Source organism: Clarias gariepinus, chromosome 3, assembly GCF_024256425.1.
Source record: "Clarias gariepinus isolate MV-2021 ecotype Netherlands chromosome 3, CGAR_prim_01v2, whole genome shotgun sequence".
In the NCBI taxonomy this organism is placed as follows: Eukaryota; Metazoa; Chordata; class Actinopteri; order Siluriformes; family Clariidae; genus Clarias; species Clarias gariepinus.
The window spans coordinates 11,950,245-11,972,708 of NC_071102.1; the positions used below are offsets into that span (position 1 = coordinate 11,950,245).

General features: G+C 37.7%; 1 protein-coding gene across 4 annotated transcripts in view; it reads right to left on the reverse strand.

Moving 5' to 3' along the window:
- Positions 1 to 476: 476 nt before the first annotated feature.
- ppip5k1a (diphosphoinositol pentakisphosphate kinase 1a) overlaps positions 477 to 22,464 on the reverse strand; it is a 33,352-nt gene continuing 11,364 nt past the window's right edge. The window contains exons 9-32 of one of the 4 annotated variants that reach the window (XM_053491566.1): positions 22,302 to 22,463; positions 22,089 to 22,210; positions 21,341 to 21,442; positions 21,078 to 21,164; positions 20,922 to 20,997; positions 20,583 to 20,692; positions 19,795 to 19,880; positions 19,555 to 19,680; positions 18,870 to 18,991; positions 18,581 to 18,763; positions 18,220 to 18,361; positions 17,764 to 17,987; positions 17,485 to 17,612; positions 17,206 to 17,320; positions 17,026 to 17,133; positions 15,918 to 16,031; positions 15,672 to 15,812; positions 15,040 to 15,133; positions 14,176 to 14,301; positions 12,696 to 12,758; positions 3,545 to 3,682; positions 3,331 to 3,444; positions 1,655 to 2,205; positions 477 to 1,460 (exon numbers count right to left, since the gene is read on the reverse strand). In XM_053491566.1, the coding sequence (XP_053347541.1) occupies positions 1,374 to 1,460; positions 1,655 to 2,205; positions 3,331 to 3,444; positions 3,545 to 3,682; positions 12,696 to 12,758; positions 14,176 to 14,301; positions 15,040 to 15,133; positions 15,672 to 15,812; positions 15,918 to 16,031; positions 17,026 to 17,133; positions 17,206 to 17,320; positions 17,485 to 17,612; positions 17,764 to 17,987; positions 18,220 to 18,361; positions 18,581 to 18,763; positions 18,870 to 18,991; positions 19,555 to 19,680; positions 19,795 to 19,880; positions 20,583 to 20,692; positions 20,922 to 20,997; positions 21,078 to 21,164; positions 21,341 to 21,442; positions 22,089 to 22,210; positions 22,302 to 22,463 (3,321 nt within the window). In that variant the 3' untranslated portion in view covers positions 477 to 1,373. Of the gene's footprint in view, positions 1,461 to 1,654; positions 2,206 to 3,330; positions 3,445 to 3,544; positions 3,683 to 12,695; positions 12,759 to 14,175; positions 14,302 to 15,039; positions 15,134 to 15,671; positions 15,813 to 15,917; positions 16,032 to 17,025; positions 17,134 to 17,205; positions 17,321 to 17,484; positions 17,613 to 17,763; positions 17,988 to 18,219; positions 18,362 to 18,580; positions 18,764 to 18,869; positions 18,992 to 19,554; positions 19,684 to 19,794; positions 19,881 to 20,582; positions 20,693 to 20,921; positions 20,998 to 21,077; positions 21,165 to 21,340; positions 21,443 to 22,088; positions 22,211 to 22,301; position 22,464 lie in introns of all 4 variants that reach the window. The other 3 variants (XM_053491565.1, XM_053491568.1, XM_053491567.1) reach the window with 3 other exon arrangements.

A 22,464-nucleotide genomic window follows, 5' to 3' on the forward strand; every position in this document is an offset into this window, starting at 1 on the left:
TTAGTATGTCAGTAATTATGAAACATAGAAACATTCATTCAAAATATTTTCCCATGGGTTATAATCGAGCTGAGAAAATTACTAATGAAATGTCAGTACAGTAATTATTTTTCCCCCTCTCTTCAGTTGATTGCCCTTCTGCACTTTCCGTTACACAACAGTGTAATAGTAGTATTAGACAAATGTCTTTGCAAGTCATGATAGAAAAGCTCTAGTCAGACATTTCTTTACACCACATTAATGTGCACCATCTATAGTTCAGATACAAATCAACAAGAAATCATTATTTCTCCTTAAATGTCGATTACTCATCTTCTTGTGTCAATAGTCAGTATAGCATTTTACAGTGCAAACATTTGAGCAGCAGCACATTTACTGAGTGACATTAAATATTTTTTTTACTTTACTGACAAGCTTTGTACTGTACAGTAAAAACAAAAACATCAGAAATCTCAGCTAAGATACTGTATACGAGCTATTTATTTATTTATTTATCACTTCATTCATTAAAAAAGCTAAAAGCTAGAAATCTGGAGGGAAATAAACCTGAACTCATTGTGATAAGAGCTTATACCTTAGTCTAACCCATGTAGGTGATGTTTTTAGAAAAATATAAAATTGATAAAAGATGAGAATTTATTAATATCTATATTAAAATATGCTTTGCATTTCTTGATAAATATATGTATAGTACATAGATATATAGATATGTAGTTCCTTACAAATTAATAAGTTATGACTGACGTTTTGAAAGCTTTTGGCAAGAAAAAAATAAAAATAAAATAAATTTCATAAAATCGTCAGTAGGCTATAATTTCAGTCGTCGGTCCTTGTCCATTCTGTGTATTAGATAAGAAAAGTAAATTTGTGCTAAAAAGTGGTACGTCGGATGTACGCAAAATAGCAGCCAAATGCATCGATGCAGATTTATCTATAAAGGAGTAGGTGCTGATGCAATTTACTAACAGAATCCAACAAAAAAAGAGGTGGATTTACTGTTGGCAGTGGCAGATGCTCACAAAAATACAAACAGCATGGATTCAGTGCACCTTACAGAGATGAGCATTTGGTCTCCGTCCATCATTATTGCACGTATAGCCACATTAACAGTCAGTCACAGGAGGGTGAATGTTCTCAATGTGACATCAAGCCAACAGGGGAATTTCTGTGATTAATTCTGAATGGAGCACTAAGACTGAAACAAACGACGTGCAGAATTTCAGAAGGCTACAACATCAACAGTTTTTACCTCCTGGCCAAGAGCACTGAGAGACCTACAGCAGGTAAACTGCACTTAACATGACGTCACCGAGGCACCAGAATGGTTTAGCATGAATTTGCATGCAAGCCGTGTGTGGAGACGGCGATGGTCTTCAGGACTCAGATGCGTGTGAAGCACCAACCTCTACAGGAGTGCCAGTGTGAGGGAGGCTCCGTGTGCCGCTCCTCCAGACATCAACCTGTAAAAAAAAAAAAAAAAAAAAACAAAACTCTGGAGTCATCTGCATCTCTGCAAGTTTCACTTTTTAGTTTTCTTTAGAAGGTCATATTTTCCACTACAACAGAAGCTTTTAAAATGTAGAACTGAACATCTTATTAAAATAAATACTGACATGCCAATATAAGGTGCAAACTCATCACATGTCAAGCCTACCTCCGCTGGCTCCTGGGTGTTGAAGAACTCTTCAGGCTCGTCAGGGCTCAGGGGAGTCTGGGTACTAGAGCCAGCCTCTGAACTGCTCTCACGCAGCTCCACGAGCACAGGCAAGGAGCCTGGCACAGACACAGATCCAGACAGGTTAGAGAATGACTCCATGGTCTCACTGTGTTCGATTTGAGGAGAGGAGGGAGGACTCGGGACCATTTCGGCTTCAGTGCTACATCGAGCCTCCTCAGCCTGTTCATGCTCCGGGCTGTCTGGAAGCAGCAAGTCTGCAGATGATGTGTTGTCCATGGTGTGGTCACTGGGGTTGTCTAGACTTTGCGGTGGTGGGTCATTGACGAAGTCAGAAGGAGGGCTTTCAGGAAGAGAGGAGGAGGACAGAGGAGCAGGCTGGTTAACAACCTGGGAGGACGAGTGGATCTCCTCACTGCTCTGAGGTGTAAGAGCTGCTTTCTCACTGAAGCTGAAACGAGGAGAAGTGTCCGCCGTGATGGGAGACGAGGGACCTGCGCTAGACACTGTGCTGGAAGGACCGCTGCTATCTGCACAGAAACACACACAATAATATAAACTATTTTAACACATAGTAACAAATACAGACCATAGTGCAGAGACAAATAAAAAACAATAAGTCCCATTTTACATTACACTAAATTACTTTACATTTATGGCATTTGGCAGACTCCCTTTTCCAGATCGACTCACCATTTTGGAAGAAATCTCAATAAAGAACTAAATAAATGAATAAAATTTAGCTGCAGACTAAACAAAACATTTAAAAAAAATACTTAAAAGGTCATTCGTAAGTATATTGCACCAGTTCTTCTAGACTTTGTAAGAGGGCCACGCCTTTGAAAAAATAGGTGGAATTCCTATGATTTGCTACTTGCTTTAATTAGAAACTTTCCTGAACTGTGATGATTTCCATTCAGTATTTGGAATAAAGACAAAACAATTGCTATGGTTCTGCTACTGTCAAGAATTTCAGAAGGCATTGGACTAGTGATCGGAAGGTTCAAACCCCACCCCTGGATCAAGACCCATAATCCTCAACTGCTCAGATGTATAATGAGATAGTGTCGCTCTGAATAAGGACGTCTACAAAATGTTGTAATGTAAATGTAGTTAATGCTAGTGATTCTAGTAGCTGCACCATAGCATGTTTCACAAGCCTTCAATGTTTAATTGATCAATTTTGGTGGAGTATAAAGTCACACACACAACAAACCCATGTCATGAATCTGCTCATGTGATATGTTACCGTTTGTTTGGAAATCGCTAAACTTTGAATTCATATACTGTATGAAAATAGTGTTAGTGTGTTGTTGTTTTTTTACTCTCCAGTATCAGCTCTTTGAAACAGGAGACACTTCAGGAGGAATTTGCACTTAATAATACAAGCAAAATGAGATGTTTTGTCCTTCTAACATGCTCTGCTTCACGGTATGCATGACAACCCCTGATCTTTTATGGTTTTAATAATTATCCTTGATGTTCTTATTAACAACAGTGCCTTTTTTGCCATGTCCTTTTTAAGTAATAGAAAAAAATCATGAAAATGAGATACATTTTGACAGGGACTTTAGGTGCATGTGAAGGAGCTGTTTGTGAGAAGCATGTGGTCATATTTGAAAGTGAAGAGACACTTTGCGTGGTGCGGCACTCACACCAAGGAGGACGCTCAGAGCGCTGGCGTAGAGATGCAGAGGATGACAGCACTCTCTGGGGAATATACGCGTCCACCGAGGGCTGGTTATGAGAGTCAAACATAGCTGAGAGAGCTGCAGAGAATTAAAAATATGTTTCATTAACAACGAAATACAGACATAAATAATAATAAAAAAAATTATATTGCTGTTTCTAAAAGATATTAGCCACTACCTCTAGTGGTTCTAGTGTTCGAGTCCCCTGCGTTCACACACACTGCTGACAGGAACTGGTCGACCTGTTTGAGTGAAAGCGAGTTGTGCAGGGTTTCTAATGGGTAGATCGAGGGCACCATGGAGCAGCCTTCAAATCCTACAGGGCAGAAGAGACACAAGAAAACACAGTGTACCCTTAATGCAATCTAGGTGAGAGGTAAGTAGTGTGTAAGGCAGAAGAACCATCTTTCTACCACATACTGGTTAGTAAGAGGATCACAGGCAACGTCTGGCACACGCAACACCCCTCCCCCCTACACACTCGATTTCCAAACTCAGAAGAAAGTATGTTAATAATCACACACATTCAGCATGTTATATTGACTGAAATTCACTAAAAACTACATGTAGTAGAAGCTGCAACTCTTGCTACCAAATGAGACAAAAATAAAATACAAAGAGCAAAACGGACCTCCTTTTAGAAGTCTCTTTAGATGTCACAAAAAGAATTAATAGCAAGGTTAAAACAAAATCACACAAACCAGTAATCGAAGCACATCTCACCCAAAATTTTTTCTGTATATGCATATATTTTTGTGTTTTATACAATTTTGATACATATTCTCTCTCATTTCATACCCATGTCCCTAATTTTCTTTAGATTCTGTAAAGCTGCTTTGCGACAATGACCATTGTTAAAAGCGATGAAACTGAATTAAATATATACTTGAACTTATCCAACACCGATTGAAAACTAACTTACAAGCTGTTCATGATAAATCAGTAAAACAAGAGCAATTTGAGTGATTTCTCCAAAGTCAACACAAATTGCTACTTTTAATGCCTATTGTAGTTAAATCTTTTAAAATCCTTGATAAGAAACATCTTGAGTCCTTAGTAGAGCCCTCTTTATCCATTATGACCTGTTGCAAAAGTACTGTATTGCCAGACAATAGCTACTTGAAATGTTTCTGAGGGATATTAGTCCATTCTTCATGGGAAAAGCCCTTTACTTTAGTAAGATTCGTGAGTTTGCATGCTACAACTGCTATTTTTCAAATACCAAGCCTCCTTCTGCCATGTCCAGGTAGTATAGCCATTGTTCCTTTAACTTTTAACTTGTGAAATAGGCTTCCTACAGTATTTCTAGGAACATTTAGCACCGTTGCTATATATTTCGATATCCTTGTCCATGACCTTCTAATGAGCTGTGCATCTGATTTACAAATTTGTGCTCTAATATGGGATTTTATTTAAGGTTTGAATAATTTTGAGACTGCAGGAATCATTAAAAGGGGCCATTTGTGTTGAATTTGGAGAAATCAATTGTTATATTAGTTGTTATATTTACAGTAGCTATTTCAATTTTGAGAAGTTAAATAATTTTAAGTCAAACTGTGTATACACACACACAGACACAAATCTGTTTTGATTTCTTTTCCCAACCAATCCTTTTGGCAATTTTAAGTTTATTAAGCTAGTTTGAATTTTTTTTAAAAGTTTTTAAGCTAGTTTGTTTTAAGTATAATTAAATAACCCATTCAATTATAAACCCATTGTTTTTTTGATAAAGCAAGTCAAAGCTTTTTCCACATTTAATGTAATATAGCAACCAACAAAATTCAAGTGGTTAAAATGCTGTGTGCAAGTTTCTACCAAGTCCATTGTTCCTTAAAAAAAGCTCCAAAAATATCAAATTGCAGGAGTCCTGATCGTACCCACCCACTGCCCCCAAACAATTACCTTGCTCCTTATGCACTGGTGTATAGTACATGAGTTTTTCTACTTTGTTATTGTACTTAAGTATTATTTTGACAACTCTGTACTTCAGCTGACTATTAACAATATTGGTTAACTTATACTTTCTATTCAGCTAGAATATGAAAGAAAAGCTTTACATTTAAGTCAAATATATTTCTATTGAATGCAGTTGCTAATTGTTACATTTTGTAATTTTGCCTAAATTTGGAATATTAGTTATTTTCATTTCAGAAACTGACACAGAAGCGGCACTATTGCCACCTGCAGACTATTATAAGTAATTGACAGTGCAAGACCATATTTGCCTTCCCACCCTGATACGCCCAATCATGGTTTGTCCATATGGCTATGCGACCACTCCCAGATGTTTGGGTGCCAGAGACAAAGAGAGAGAGAGATAAACAGAGAGAAAGAAAGCAAGAGAGAAAGCTAATACATTTGTACTTCTTCTTTGTCCACCACTGAACGCTATTAAGGTCATTCCAGAGGTTTTGTGTTTGCTCTTTGAGTTGTCTTCATGATGGAAGGTGAAATTTATCTTTAGCTGTCTAACAGAGGTGTGCAGGTTTTGTGACAAAATACACCAGCATTTGTAACCAATGTAACACATTTGTATCCATTTTTCTTTCTATCTTGACTATAGCGTCAGTCTCAGCAAAGCAACCCCAGCACAAAGCTGCCACCAACATGCTGGGGTGGATAAACATTCTGAAAAATTTTTTGGTGCAGAAGGAAGAAAAAAAGGTTTATATCCAAAATGTTAGATCTTTGTCTCACCAGACCATAATGCATTTTTATTTGTTTATTCCTGCAGCTCCTTCAATTCTGTCATTTTGCAATTTTGAATTAATGTGCCTGATTTCAATGAACACAGGTTTTTCATGATTCTTTTCAAACATAAACTTAAAAAGTAAAAGTTTTATTTTAACATTAACATTTCTATTTGTTATTCACTTGAGTTCTGTTGGTTGCTACAGTAAAAGGGTTAATTATTATTATTTTTTTACAAAATCATGTGAATTTTAACAGGGGTATACAGATTGTTTATTTTCACTGTACAGTATGTAAATCCTTTTTATATTTAGAATTTAAGTCCAATTTTAGTTGTGATATTTTACCTTCACTTTTTTAGCAGTATTAGTTATGTAAAGTTTAAATGTAAAACTAATAAAGATGTAAAACAGAATCTAAAGTTGTAGAACTGAACCATATAAAATGGAACAAATTCTCCTTCACTTCAGTCAATAACATCTGGCAGGTGTATGAGACAAGGCGCTTAATACTTGGTCTTCATTTAATCCTGTTTAAACTTTTCAAAACACAAACCCGCATACCACTTGGTGTAGCTGCATTTCAAATTCATCACCATGCAGCAAACTTTCAGTCAGCACTCGTAGGAATGACACTTCAGTCAACAAAACCCAAGCCTGAAAGCTCAACTGAGCCAAAACGTTTAAAGCTCTAATAAGATACATTACTCATTTTCTGCATATGCAAAACTACAGCAAAAAAAAAAAAAAAAAAAAAAGAAGAAAATAGCAAGCATTACACATGCTTAACAAAAGCAGTATGAAAGAAAAAGCTGGGGCAGCAATGACACAAAAGTGCAGCGCAATGCAAGCCAGGCCAGGGCACGTTATGTTGCAACAAAGCTAACCGTATGGGTACTCTAAGGGGTCTTGGCCGGAGATTAGCCAGTTTCGGAAGAGACGCAGGTGGTAGTAGCACTGGTTGAGGTGGTGGGCCAGAGTGCTGTCCAGAAAGAGTGAGTGTCGGATATTGGGGTCTGTGGAGAAGCGCCGGAGCAGCTGGGCTACCTGCTGTTCCTCCAGCGGCTCTGAGAAAGAAGAGGCAGAGCGTGGAAGAGCAGGGAGGATAGTGGGAGTGGGTTGATAATGGCCATGATAAAACAATCTGGAGGAGGGACTGGTCTAAGATGCTTAAACTTCAAGACGGGCACTAGGAGCAAAGGGGTATAAAGCCAAGTTCAGGCCCATAAATCTTTAAACAACAAGCCTTTGTCTGTCCAAATATACTCATTTAAAAGCACTAAGGGCATGAAGCAGACTGTAGCAGAGTTGTAGTCTGTTGTAGTCAGTTGCCTTAATTTGCCAGCAGAATGGCTTGATATGGAGAAAGAAAAATCATTTGACAAATGCTGAAGTATATCGATTACCACAACATGGCAACAGACCACAAGGGACGATGAAACAATGTAAAAATGAAATGTAAGAAAAAATGAATTTACCCAGAACAATAAAAATTAGCCTACCATTTACATCAACTCCTCAGTCTTGACCTTCCTAAACAAAATAACATTGCTTATTCTCTCTTCTCCAGCAAGGCCACTGCGATGCAGCTTTTTATGACTTTCACTTTAAATTGTAAAATGGTGACAGAGAAAAAAAAATATATATAATCCACCATCAAAGAATGGCATCACTGTGTGCTCTTTCTTTTATTTCTTTAAGTAAACACATTTCTATTTCAAGTAAGACATTTTTACATCTCAGGTTAGCTGCACCAATTCGAATTCACCTGCTATCAAAACTATCAAAAGAAACATAAACAAAGATTTTGTTCTACAATATGTCCAATTAAGTCAAACCGGGAAATTTCTGGTGAATGAAGCTGATTGTGAAATTGATTAACATTTACAGGAGACTTCAAGCACAGTACCCACTGGACTAGTCCACTGGAGTCGTTCCTGTGAACAATCAGCGAGTGGAATGCTTGATCCTTGAAAAAGATTCCCGGCTCTGTGTGCATGGATTTTGCATGTTCTCCCCGTGTTTGGTGGGTTTCCTCCGGGTACTCCGGTTTCCTCCCACAGTCCAAAGATATGTAGATTAGGCTAATTGGCATTCCTAAATTGCCCGTAGTGTGTGAATCAGAGTGTGAATGTGTGTATGGGTGTGCCCAGGGTGTACCCTGCCTTGTGCCATAAGCCTCATGTGATAGGCTCCAGGTCCCCGTGACCCTGAATACAGAATAAAGCAGTATAAAAGATGAGTAAGTGAGAACTCATCACAGACTTGCGTGTAAAAAAAACTCTGTCTGTGGGAACTGTACACGCAATCATCCAGGAACATGAATTGCACATTACAGGAACTCGGCTGGGAGTTACTGTGTTGCCACATCCTCCATGCAGTCCTCCCTCAAAACATTTCTACATGTTAGGGCTATTAAAGGAATGCCTGAAGTCCAGCATTTCGATTGTGAAGCATGTAGTCTGATAAAGGCTCTGGTGTACTCAGGAAACTTTGCACCTCGATGGTGTCCAAGCACTAGTGAAACACTGGGATAAGTACATTAGTGTACAGTCGTGGCCAAAAGTTTTGAGAATTACATAAATATTGGAAATTGGAAAAGTTGCTGCTTAAGTTTTTATAATAGCAATTTGCATATACTCCAGAATGTTATGAAAAGTGATCAGATGAATTGCACAGTCCTTCTTTGCCATGAAAATTAACTTAATCCCATTGCTGTCATTAAAGGACCTGCTGAGATCATTTCAGTAATCGTCTTGTTAACTCAGGTGTGAATGTTGTCGAGCACAAGGCTGGAGATCATTATCTCAGGCTGATTGGGTTAGAATGGCAGACTTTAAAAATGTTAAAAGGAGGGTGATGCTTGAAATCATTGTTCTTCCATTGTTAACCATGGTGACCTGCAATGAAACACGTGCAGCCATCATTGCGTTGCATAAAAATGGCTTCACAGGCAAGGATATGGTGGCTACTAAGATTGCACCTAAATCAACAATTTATAGGATCATCAAGAACTTTAAGGAAAGAGAGAATTCTTGTTAAGAAGGCTTCAGGGCGTCCAAGAAAGTCCAGCAAGCTCCAGGTACCAAAACACCCTCCAACAGCAACTTCTTCCAACAGTTTGGTTAAGGACAATGCATTTTCCAGCATGATGGAGCACCGTGCCATAAGGCAAAAGTGAAAACTAAGTGGCTCGGGGACCAAAATGTTGAAATTTTGGGTCCATGGCCTGGAAACTCCCCAGATCTTAATCCCATTGAGAACTTGTGGTCAATCCTCAAGAGGTGGGTGGACAAACAAGAACCCACTAATTCTGACAAACTCCAAGAAGTGATTATGAAAGAATGAGTTGCTATCAGTCAGGATTTGGCCCAGAAGTTGATTGAGAGCCCAGTCGAATTGCAGAGGTCCTGAAAATGAAGGGCCAACACTGCAAATACTGACTCTTTGCATAAATGTCATGTAATTGTCGATAAAAGCCTTTGAAATGTATGAAGTGCTTGTAATTATATTTCAGTACATAACAGAAACAACTGAAACAAAGACCCAAAAGCAGTTTAGCAGCAAACTTTGTGAAAACTAATATTTGTGTCATTCTCAAAAGTTTTGGCCACGACTGTAGAAGTGGATTATATAGAGAAATAATGGGAGTGTTTACTTTCATAACTGCGTTCTGTTATTCTTCACAATCAAAAGTCCTGGTTTGACCTGGTTTGAAAGCCTCTCGTGTATTTCACCAAAATGACATGAAAATGATTTTTATTTATTTTTATTTTTTCTCTCGATGTTCCTGCTTTGACTATCTACAAAGATGATCCATATTTATTTCCTATTAATAAGCTTTTATTTTTAAGGTCACGGGCGATCGTATAAGCATTTCACTGCATATCGTACTGTGTATGACTGTGTATGTGACAAATAAAATGTGAATTTTTAATTTGATTTGAATTTTGAATAAGGATCCAAGTTTAACAAATGCAGTGTTAAAAATACGTAAATTTCCTTATAGATCTAAAACGTTTAAACCTATGCAAAATCCTCAATAGGTAATGAACATCAAATGTTGCTTAAGATTATGGCTGCATGATTTTATCATAAAATCACATTGTGATTACGTTGACACATATTAAGATTGCGATTTGATACAGTATATTTAACTATTAATGGTACCATTTTGTATTCAAACATTTATCTAAGCTAATAGCAAATAACTGCAGTATTAAGAGAATGTTTGCCAATATTTATTTAACATTGCGATTTAAACTTTTAAGCGACTTATTGGCCAGTTTAGATGTCAGAAAGTTTCATGTCATAACAAAATTGACATAAACCTAACCTATTCAGTGTATAATTAGTGCCTGACTGTCACAAGATCCAAAATGTCCTCTTGTGCTGTATTGGAATGTATAAAAGTTTTTTTTTTTTACTTTTGTAAATGAAACACTTATCTAAACTAATATGATATGGGAACACTTGAAGACTGAGATAAAAACTAAAGATAAAATCTAGCCTACTGTATGTGTCTTCTTGTTTAATTGTCAACATTTCACCAGACAAACATGCAAAACTAACAAACCGACAGACACACAACTCCTACTAATAGCCTCCATGCAATGGAACCTTAATATCACACTGATGTCAGAGCTTTAAATATCAGCTCATGTCGGACACTGATTCAGTAGAAACATTACATTCACAGCCAAACAGACTCCCTAAAAGCTTTAGAGATACAAGTTGTCACAAGAGGATTAAATCAGAAAACGTGTCAAATCCGAACTGATATCCATCAAACGTTTCTAGCTCTAATCCTGATTCTTGGTACTGGACTGTTATACTGTAGTAGGTAGATAAAAATCATATAAGTGCAGGGCTTATATTGTGTGAGTTCACAACCTACTTCAGAAGGACTGCGTGGCATGTGGTGTATGTAAGAAATAGAGAGAGAGTGGGAAGTGTAGTGTGCAGCAGCAATAAGCTACATATTTACTCACATCCTAAAATGTGCATTAGATACAGAACATACATTAGATACAGCGGTGTACCGCAATCATATGACTTACATCATTCAATCATTTCTGTAAAAGGATATTTTAGAATTTGCTTTAAATAAATAAATGCACTAGAAAAATAACACTCTCAATGGATCACTATTATGAATCCAAGCCATACTGATGTTGTATCTTCTCTATAAATCATAGTGGTGACATTTATGGAAAGAAAATTATATATCAGGTTATAGCACAATACGTTGGCATGAAGAAGACCATTTGTATAAGGATTACTACTCGATTTAGAACTGACCCACTTTTACACCTTTAGCACTAATTCAGCTGTTTCACACTCCCGTCATGCTTTTGCTATCCATACAGTGAAACTGATAAAAACATCCTCACTTGTTATTTTTGTTCATTTCACACCTGCAACAGTGATGCAGAAATGTGCAGACACACTTAGCTTTCGTTTAAGCTCGTTGCCATGACTACTAGAAGTCTATATATTATTTGATAAGAATTATTTAAAGTGTCTCTACATAAGGGCCTAATGCACACCTGCCAATCAAACAGAAATGAGAATTTACATTTAGGCATTTGGCAGACTTACATATTTTATCTCATTATACATCTGAGCAGTTGAGGGTTAAGGGCCTTGCTCAAGTGCCCAACAGTGGCAATTAGGTGGTTGGGGGGTTTGAACCTGGGATCTTCCGAACCGTAGTCCAATAAATAAGGACGAATGAGCTAATTATGATTAATTACTGTTAATAAATTCATACAGCCTATTAATTGCTAATGTTAATGTAACCAACATCACAGAGATGTGTTTTTTTCTGTGCAATTAGGTTTTTTAGGAATTAAATTTTCTGCAAATTATTATTATTTAAAAATATATTTAAAAAAAGCAAAACAACTCCTAAGCCCAGGTTGTTCAATATTGTTTATCAATATTCAGTTTCATGATACTAATAAATACATCAAAGTCATCCATGCTATCGAGCTATAAAAACACAAATGAACTAACCTTACCCCACTAGCTTTAGAATAATGTAGCTCAAATATTTCACCCTGAATATTAACACAAGAAACAGCTATGATTCATCAGTAAAGAAATCCATTTGGACCTGATATTCTTCAAATGAAATTCAAATCATATTCCTCATACAGAACCCAAGGAAAATAATGACACATTTGTTCTCACCTTGTACACTGGCTAATACAGATAGTGAACAATGTCACAACTAATGCTTAAAATACATATGCTAATATTGCAAAGGATTTCATGCGCTTGCGCGCACTCATACACACACACACATACAGTACATACACACACACACACACACACACCCCTTCATCTAGCACTTTCACTTAAAAAAACAAATCAACACGGAGATCATTAGGTAAGAGTGACAGTCTTATGCAGGGTGTTATAAACAGAATGTACGAGTGGTGTTAGAGTGAGCGTCCAGATGAATGGTGGACCGAGACGGACAAACTGGTGGAGATGGAGGGAATACAGCAGTGACCATGTTAAACTGAAAGTAAGTTAAACACTAAAAGAGATAAAGCTTGTTTTTTTTCCAAAGGCATGCAGGACAAGAAGGGTGGAGAAAAGTGAAATATACTTGAAGAGAAGCAGACGTACCATTAGTCGGATGCTTTGCAAACGACACAGAAAATCGCTTTACTGCCGGCATAGACAACAACTCTGAGGAAATAAAAAAGGTCACTGGTGTTACCATCTTTTGGAGTGCATCTGTAAAGGATAATGGGGGCTGTCTGGGTTATACAGTGCTGAAGGTGTCAGACATTCAAAGAACATTAGGGAGAACAGAGCTGGAGTTCACTGAGGGGTTTTATGCTACAGTAAGACCTACAGCAAGACACGGTTAGAGTCACTGAAGGGAAGCAAGAGAAGCAGCTTTAAGCACAGTGTTCAGGTAGATTTGAAGCTAAACGACACTGCATTTCATATGACTTTTTCTGATTATATAAGACACCGATCCGTAAATGGATCCAGAGAATGCAGTAATCCCAGCCCACATTAGAGAGTCAATAAACAGAAAGACTCTTTAGATCATCTTTTATCATAACTAACCTAACTTACAAACCTTAACTAACACTTCCTACATTTAAAGCCTTTAGGTCCCTGTAGAACTTTCAGCTCACTTATTAAAATGATGAATAAGACCTTCACACACACACACACACACACACACACACACACACACACACACACCCTTTGATATATTTTTAGGACACTGCTATAGATTACAGTAAAAACCAGAGGACAAAGATCGAATTGCACAGACAATACACCACAGAGACATTCACAATTGAATATCGGTTCACCACAGACACGAATGATCACTGTGGACATGGGATCAATGAACACACATACATTATAGGTCAATAAAACTAGAGCATGTAAAACCTTGCATATAAAATGGCAGTGTGGAGAAAAAAAAAGACTCATCTCATCTCACATTGCCACCTTGTGGACAAAATGTTCTCCACATACAGGAATGTTCTGGAAAGGAATTTGGAAAGTCACTGCTCCCATAGAGAGGTATTTTTCGATAAAATATATTTTAAAAAGCTGTCTAAGCAGAACTAACAATTATCTTTGACTCTTAGACACATACTAAAGAAAATGTGTCATATAGGGCAATTATACAAAGATGTCGGAATATAATAGATACGTGTATATACAGTAAAGGTGTAATTTAATCCGCTAGATAATCAGGTAATTCTGATTATCTGTCAAACTTTTCATCTGTAATAACCACTACTTATTGATTGAATTGAGATGAAGCTAATATTACATCTATATTTATATATGTGAATATAAAAATGAAACAAAAATGAAATACTGTAAATCAGTGCTGGTGAAAGATGGTGATAGACAGCAAATGGCAACTGTGGCAAAATAACAAAAAAGACATTATTACAAGGACACAAGTATAAGACTGGATACCAAATAAAAGTCTTGAATGACCTACAAACCCTTAAACATTCTCATTTTATTCCCTTTAGCATGGGCCCTGGACTACATGTTCTAACCCCTAAACTCTCATTCTGTATAGTAGGGGAAAAAAACTGCAACATTTTATATGAGCACATACCATCTTTATAGGTCAAACTGCCAGAGGAGAATTTTTTGCGATGTGTACGAGCATAATCCTGCAGATTGGGGGCACTAGAGGACCCGCCAAGGACAGTGGTGCTGAAGAGGCCTGCACACTGCGAGCCTGTTGAGGATGGTTAGAGAACTAGGTCAGTTAGTCATCACTACACACACATGCTGTTATTCAGATTAAGATAAAATGCATGAAAATTTGAAGTGGGCAAATAAGTCAGGTGAGAAATACCCTACCAGTCACCCAGTGATTGGTAGGCTTCAGTTCTGTTTCATATATTATCATCAAGAATAAATCTTTATGATAACAATACATTATATTTATGAATGGTTATCGTTATTAATTTGTCATGAACATACAATAATATCTTGCATACGGTTCCTTATGTTATTATTTTGTTAACTTGTTTTCACACAATGTCCATCCACCAGGCCCTTACTAAATGGTAGTATTTAAACACATTTACAAATATGTACAAATATGTACATATTAATATCATAGCCAATATGTTAAAATACTGCACTAATTAATACAGCCCAGCAGTGTGAATGTCTTATGCAACCAGTTGTTTACATTAAAATTATCAAATGTTAATGTGCAAACTATTAAATGAAAACATGAAACACATGAAAAATACACCATTATCTATTTCTCAGCACCTGCGTCTAAACTAGTCGTCTAGTTATGTAGGCTATTTAGGGAACTGACATGACCTTTCTGACATAAATGTACAGGGCACTGAAGGGGTAATGAGTTAGAAACTTAATCCAGACATGACTCTTTAGACTGAACGAGAGGCATGGGAAGGGCAGCCGGGACAACTGAGATAGACAGACATATGATACCAACCTAATCCACTCTGCTTCATCTCCGGAGACTGGCGTGAGCATGAAGGGAAAAGGCGATAGCTGGCTGCTTTAGAGGACGAAGTCTCTGACAGAACCTGCACAAAAATAAAACAAAAAAGGATTATTAATTACACCAGTAAACTAGAGACAAAATAATGGGCCCTCAAGGTTCCTCTATGCCTGTGGAGACCAACGGCCTGCCCTGGTCTTGTTTGATCACACAAAAGAGCCAATGCAGCACAAATTACTGAAAAAAAATAATTTGCTGTTTGGGCGATTAGCAGGCAAAACGTTTAAGGTTCTCTCAATTTGCTCGAGCATCCACAGGACGTGCCGAACAAACAAAATCCAATCCATTGAGGCCCCCCTCTTTATCTTAAACTTGGATGCATCTGATTTTTTTTTTTCAGTACCATCCTTGATCCTAAAAAACAGCTCCCATTAATTCAACTCTTTTTTTTCTCATTTTTCTTTAAATCACATGTCCTATTACAGAAAATGTGCATTTACACTAAGACGTACTACAATGATGCAGAAACATTAAATAAATGCGATAACTCCAGTACATCTGGTAACAAAGAAGGGGGTGGACATTCTGGGAGGGCTGGATGGACTATGATGAGAAGATTGTACCTCCATGGAGCTAGTCTTGCGGTTTCGAGTAAGAGGAGATCTACGCTGAGGGCCTCCAGATTCAGATAGGGGTAAGGCTTGGTCTGGTTCATCCCTTACAAGGTTCTCCAAACTTCCAGGATCTGTCTGCTTCTGGTCATTCTAAAGAAAAAATTATAATCAGTGATACACAATATTGATTCAAAATCATTGATTGACAACCAGCATTTTTCAAGAAAAAAAAAAAATTCTAGTTACTCTTCTTACCTCAGAAGAAGCAGGACGGAAGCCGAAGCCCATTGGTGCATTCTCCTCTTCACACACTTTAACTCCAGGGCTGAAATGCAGCTCGACGTGGAAACGATCTTCTGAGGAGGGGTCCTGCAATACAGTAAAGTTCTATTTAATAGAATAATTTTTGAGGGAAATAGCTTATAAATACAAAAATTAATCTAGTAAAACATATGGACAAAGTATGTATCCAAACACCTCAATTTTTATTACCTTTATGGGCAAAAAATATACCAAAGAAACTTAAAGAAAATTTAAACATATAATGGAATTCTAAAGGCAGTTGTTAAGGTACAAAAACATTTTTAAGGAAGCTTCCTTTTTTTTTTCAAGTCAAAGGCATTTGTTAAGCTCCAAATCAGCACTATCGCCTTCCACTTCCAGGGTCTGGGTTCAATTCCCGGCCATGCTCGATTTCCGTTTCTGTGTGCATGGAGTTTGCATGTTCTCCCCGTGCTTAGTGGGTTTCTTCTGGGTATTCCAATTTCTTTCCACAGTGCAAAGATATGCAGGTTAGGTTAATTGGCGTTCCCAAATTGCCCTTAGTGTGTGAATGAGTTTGTGAGTGTGTGTATGTGTGTGTGTGCCATGCGATGGATTGGCACTCTGTCCTCGAGCCCTAAGCCTCCAGGGATAGGCTGCATGCCCCGCGACCCGGAACGCAGGATAAAGCGGTATAGAAGATAAGTGAGTAAAAGTTCGTTTAGAAAAAAAGACTACTTTTTAAGAATAAAAAAATTTGGATTATATATTACCAACATAGTCAAGGTAGTAAACACTTAAGTGCTTCAGCCTTCATCTGGTTATGCTGCACAACTTTTTAATTATGTCTTTTCAATCTACATCAAACTGTTCTGACATTCTAAAACCTTCTAACACAAGTTTTTGTCTTTTAACAAAAGTGAGTTTCATGGACATAAGTAACTAATACATATGTCCATAAACCAACCTATAGTATATAAAATTCTTAGATTTAGTGACAAAATGCATAGACCACGCACGCAGAGCACAGAGATCTGACTGAAAACACAGCAGTAGTTCTTTAATTCCAAACCACACTGACTCATACATGATTTAAAAATACCTTGTTGTTGTCCTCATACAGCATGATAACTATCTGGGTCATATAGTTGAGCTCAGGCACGGCACTTAGATAGTCCATGGCCCTTCTCCACTGCTGGTCATTGTCCTCCTACAACGAACCAAAAGATCATGTTAGTGCATTTAGCCTCTAGCTTGAAGCTCCCAATTATATGTAACTTACGTCTAGAAGGCCTCCGTAGCGGAAAATGCTAAGCAGCGAGTGGACATGACTCTCACTGGTGAAATACAGTCGTGTCCGTACATGTCTGCCTGGCGACAGCACACCACGGGAATACCTAGAATAAGAGCACAGGCATAAACAAACACGGATGGATGAAACAGTACGTAAAAAAGCTCAGAATCAAAACCCAAACTTCCCTTTTCACATTTGCTTTTATTTTAGATGTACCAAAACTTGTTTTTTAATAAAAATGTGCACATGTGTGTAAAACCAGCTTACAGGGGATGGAGTTTGTTGACCGACTCGTCCTCGTGAGTCCTCTGTAGGTCCAGCTGGATCTTCTTGATCAGAGGCAGGCAATAGCCATATGCTATTTCCAACTTCTCCATCTTGTTAATGCCATATTCCTGAATAGGCATCAAGGATGTTATAAAAAAAAAGCATATATGAAATTTTATTTGAACTGAAGGTATTGGGAGTCCCATTTTAAATTAATGAATGCATTAATGATATTTCTATGTTAACCGCTAAAGATAACAGAGCCTTTGAAGTATGTACCTGTGGTATGACGATGTCTGCTAGTGCTCGTGACAGGGTGAACAGTTCCACAGTGTCCTCCAGGCCCAATGAGCTGTTGTGCTGAACATCATACTTCACACAATCATAGATATCTGGGATCTTGCTGATGTCGTAACGTCCATTTTTCATGTGAAAGTCCCTCTCTAGTTTAGACCAGCGCTGAAGCATCATCTCCAAAGTCTCACTGTGGTACAACTGTAAATCTAAGGGGAAATTAAAACACTGGTCATTAATACTCATCCTGATCACCCAAACCTTTTTTTTGTATTACCAGTAGGACAATATTTAAGATTGCCTAAAAGTGTCAACTAAAATGCTGCAGTAATAATAATAAAAATAAAAAGTCACAACGAATTTTTTTTATATCCTCAAAAAAAAAAGTTTGATGATTTACTTGATGATAAAAAGTGAGTTAGAAGATATTAACTGACTAACCTGCGGATTTGGGATCCTCAAGTTTCTTTTCTATTTGGCTGATAAGGCTCTGGATGAGGCTGTACACTTTGTCACATGTTCTTACTGGATTTTCAACAGCATTCATAGAGTTCACCATAGAGGGGCTGCCTGTTGGCGCCAGCTAAGAGAAAAAAGAATAAAAGGTAGCAATGTACAAGTGCATGCTATAGGAACATAATTGGGGCACTTTTGATGAAACTGTTTTTTGATTAACTTCCTATAACAGCACACCCTGTTGAATTTGATTACTCACAAATAACACATCTAGAAGCCTTCATTCTGAAAAACTCATCCAATTCAGAGTCATTTTCAGCTGATTAAAAAAAAACAAAGGACTCACCTTGTCGAAATCTTCATCAGTGAAGTCTTCATCTTTCTGCATGATCTCATGAAGTCTGGCTTTGACACGCTGTTGGCAGCCGCTCAGCGAGTCTAGGTCATTATCCAGCAGACCGTTCATGTTAGCACTCTTCACCATCTGTACCAGAATGGGTGTCAGCTCGCCCTCCAGCGCCAGCAACCCCTGCCAGACATGTCACAAAAATCATCTCTACACACAGAACGCACAATTGCACACACAGAACACACACTTGCACACAGAAACATTTATCTGAATGGCAGGTTAATACCTTGGCAAAGGCAGCTGCAGTCATCTGCACCCTGCCTTCATCTGAGGCGTAGATCTTCAGGTCGTGGCGATATGTGCTGTGGAGACGAAGTAGGCCGCAGCCAGGGAAGCCAGCATAATCCCCTACACACAGCAGACACACAAAAACATACAGTACATCAGAATATATCAGCAAGTAAGACCTTGACAACTAGAGCATGCACATACCTCACTACATTACTTAGATCACAAAAGGATTCATCACAGACTAATTCCAGTTTATTAACACAAGAAGAGTGAAAGTGATTTATGGCTCTGCACATTAACCCACTCAATAAGAACAGCCACACATTAAATCCTAGGAATTTTATTTAATGAAATGTCATGACAGTATTACAACCCATTAAAAGAAAGATTCTTTGTGACTTTAAATATTATATATATAAATAATAATTACTATAAATATAGTAAGATTTATTCTTTTGCAGCAACAACAGCTTTGAGTTGTTCTAACTGTGTTTGTCTCATTTTTTAAGTCTACACTTAAAGAAAAGTGCTAAAATTTCCTTAATACATCTGTGTATTAAGTAAATGAAAGATAAATGAATTAAGTGAATAGAACAGCTATGATGAAAAATTTAAAAGAGAGATTCCAGAAATGTACAAAAAAACAGTATGGGTAAAGGAAGAAAAAACAACCACTGTACCTTGTCCTCCAGGGTACATACAACGGAAGGCTCGACCCAGTTCCTCTGCCTGTACTCGGCCTGCTGGAGTTAACTCCCCTCCCCACTTTAACACCAGCAGCAAGGACGGACCTTCATTTCGTGTATCTGCTTATAAGACAAACAACACCAAGTGCAAAAAGGCATATATATATATATATATATATATCTCAATGCTAGCAATTTAGGAATACAGTGTAAAAATACTAAATCTCGCTCTACCTTCTTCCTCACTGGAGGTCTTAGGCTGCCCATGGGGAAGGTAAGTCAGCTGCACTTTTCTGTTTATTCCAGAGAAATGGCCATACCTACATACAAAAGAGGTGATGAGGAGAAAACCAACAGTAGTAATGAAGCCCTAAGACAGTCTCACCTGCACCAACTTAACATGATAAAACACGTAGCTTAATCAGGTTATGATAAACATATATAAAAAAAAAATAATCACTAACACTTGGAGAGGAGTTGATGTCAATTGACAAACCTTTTGTCAATCTGCAAACCTAAACCTCAATGTATCACAATTGAAGCATTCAAGTACTCCTTATTTTATTAAAAATAAGACATTTTCCAAATATTAATCATGTAAAAAAAATCTATAGATTTTTATATATATATTATATATTTTAGATTATAGAAAAAATCCATAGATTTTTTTTTTTCTAATATTAGAAATTAACACTTAAACTGAGGCCTTAAAATGTTTATAAGTTGCAGATTCACTACTAAAAAAGAAAAAACAAAAGCCTGGCCAAGTTCCTTTTGTCAAAGGTAATAAAATACAGCTACCGTATCCAAACTACAATCTGAGTCTCAGATTGACTGTGGTGTGGCCTACATCCACATCATATTTTATGCCACACTATAAAAGTTTTGGTACAGGTGCTATTTATTTGCTCTGTAGCTGAATTATGTACAGAACATCTTCCATAAAAAACACTTTTGATATTCTCCAGGGAGACTGAACAATCCCATTTAAGTGGCAAAGATCTAAGCAGACACTCACTCACATTTCCAGAACAGTCTTAAGCTGCTCCAGTTTAGACTTCTTCTCTTCGATCTCACAGTCACTGTGCTGCCCCAGATCTGCCAACAGCAGCCTGCTGATGTCCAGTACTTCCTGAAGGGTAAAACAGTAACTATAAACTGCCTGACTATATGCAATATACAGTAGTACAGCAGGACTTGTACAAGAAGTAAAGGAACAACAAAAACAAAAAAAACAACAGACATCTATTTCAGTACTGTATCTTCATAGTGAAATATGTGCTCTATTTGCATGCAGTGAAAAAAATATATACAATACATATAAGTGTAAGTGCTTAAACTAAGTAAAAGCCACATGTTACCTGCAGCTGTTTGGGTTTTTTCAGCTTCAGTTTCCCGGTCTTATAACCCCCATACTTTTCAAACAGCTCAAAAAACCTGAGAAAGACAAATCCCTCAGCATGTGTGTCTCTATGGATCTAATAGAGTTACACCAACTGTCAAATGTGGGCTCTCACATGGGATTTCTGACTTCCATCTTCATCTTCTGTTTTGGTGTTCGGTCTCCATGGCGGATCACCGCAATCACACAGCGCAGCTCCATCCTACGCAAATAAAACATGCTTCAGTCATTATTTCAAACCATTTCCATGTGCATATTCCACAAAAATTACACAACATACAGATGGAAATTGTTTACTCAATCAAGAAAAAAATAAATAAATGGGAAAAAAAAAGGAAATAATTTTTTTTTGTGTGTAAATCAGCTTTATAGACTCACATGGTGCCGGATGTGGTAGGGACTATGGGAATGTCCTCTGCCTCTGTAGGAATAGACCAGGGAATATGGAACTGGGGAGCTAGCTCCCTCATCACAATGTTCCTATTGATAAAGAACACACAGACTCTTATTACCCCATGGTAGGACATGTACTGTGGATGCTATATAGTGAAGCTAATTCAATATTCTCCACCTGGATAGACAGCTATAAACGCTAACTGAGGCAGGCAATAATTTTCAATGCAAGCTTATATCTTTAAGACATCATGATATTTGATCAATGATTGCTGCTAATAAGTCATATTACAGAGTCTGATTTTAACTGAATTTTAGAAATATTATCCTTTGAAAAAATTGGAGCTCTTGTAGACAAGTAGGTGGCAGCAGGTTAATACAATCTCAATAAAATCAACAAATCGATTGCTGAAAGAGAGTAGTGCTGCCAGATCAGAGCCCCAAGAGCTGGAAATACACCCTGGATTGGATGCCAGTCCATTGCATACTCAATCACACTCTTAATCCCACCTCCCGATATGTTTTTTCTCCAAAGGACCTGAAGAATCTGGAGAAAGCCCAGACGGACATTGGGAGAACATGCAAAACACTACATCGACAGAAACATGCTCAGGATCAAACTGAAAACACTGAAGCTGTGAGGAACTTCTTTATCGCATTATATCGCAATACCTGTACTGTAAATCACTATCACAGTTTAAATATTAACACTAATAAGAATACACTGGCTCACCCAAGTATCTTGGCACAGTCATCGTAATATTTCATAGAGTTCTTCACAAAGCTAAAGCCATTCACGTCACACACGTACGAGTGTCCGTTGGCCCGGAGGAGGTCAAACCCACACACTGTTTGCTGCGGGAAGTCAAAAAGGATTTAAATTGCAAGTCTGGATTCTGAACCAGAGCACACCACTTCACAATGAAGAATGAGCCAAGACAATGACCTTGAAAGCCAAGCACACTTTACGAGCCACCAGTTTTTCCATAGCAGTAAGCATAACAGGGTAGCGCACTTCTTTTCCCTCACTGTCTCGTTCAACTTTGCCATCCAGGGCAGGAGATTTACGAGCCTCAGCATGAGCGTAATCAGGTCCTACTGTGTACACC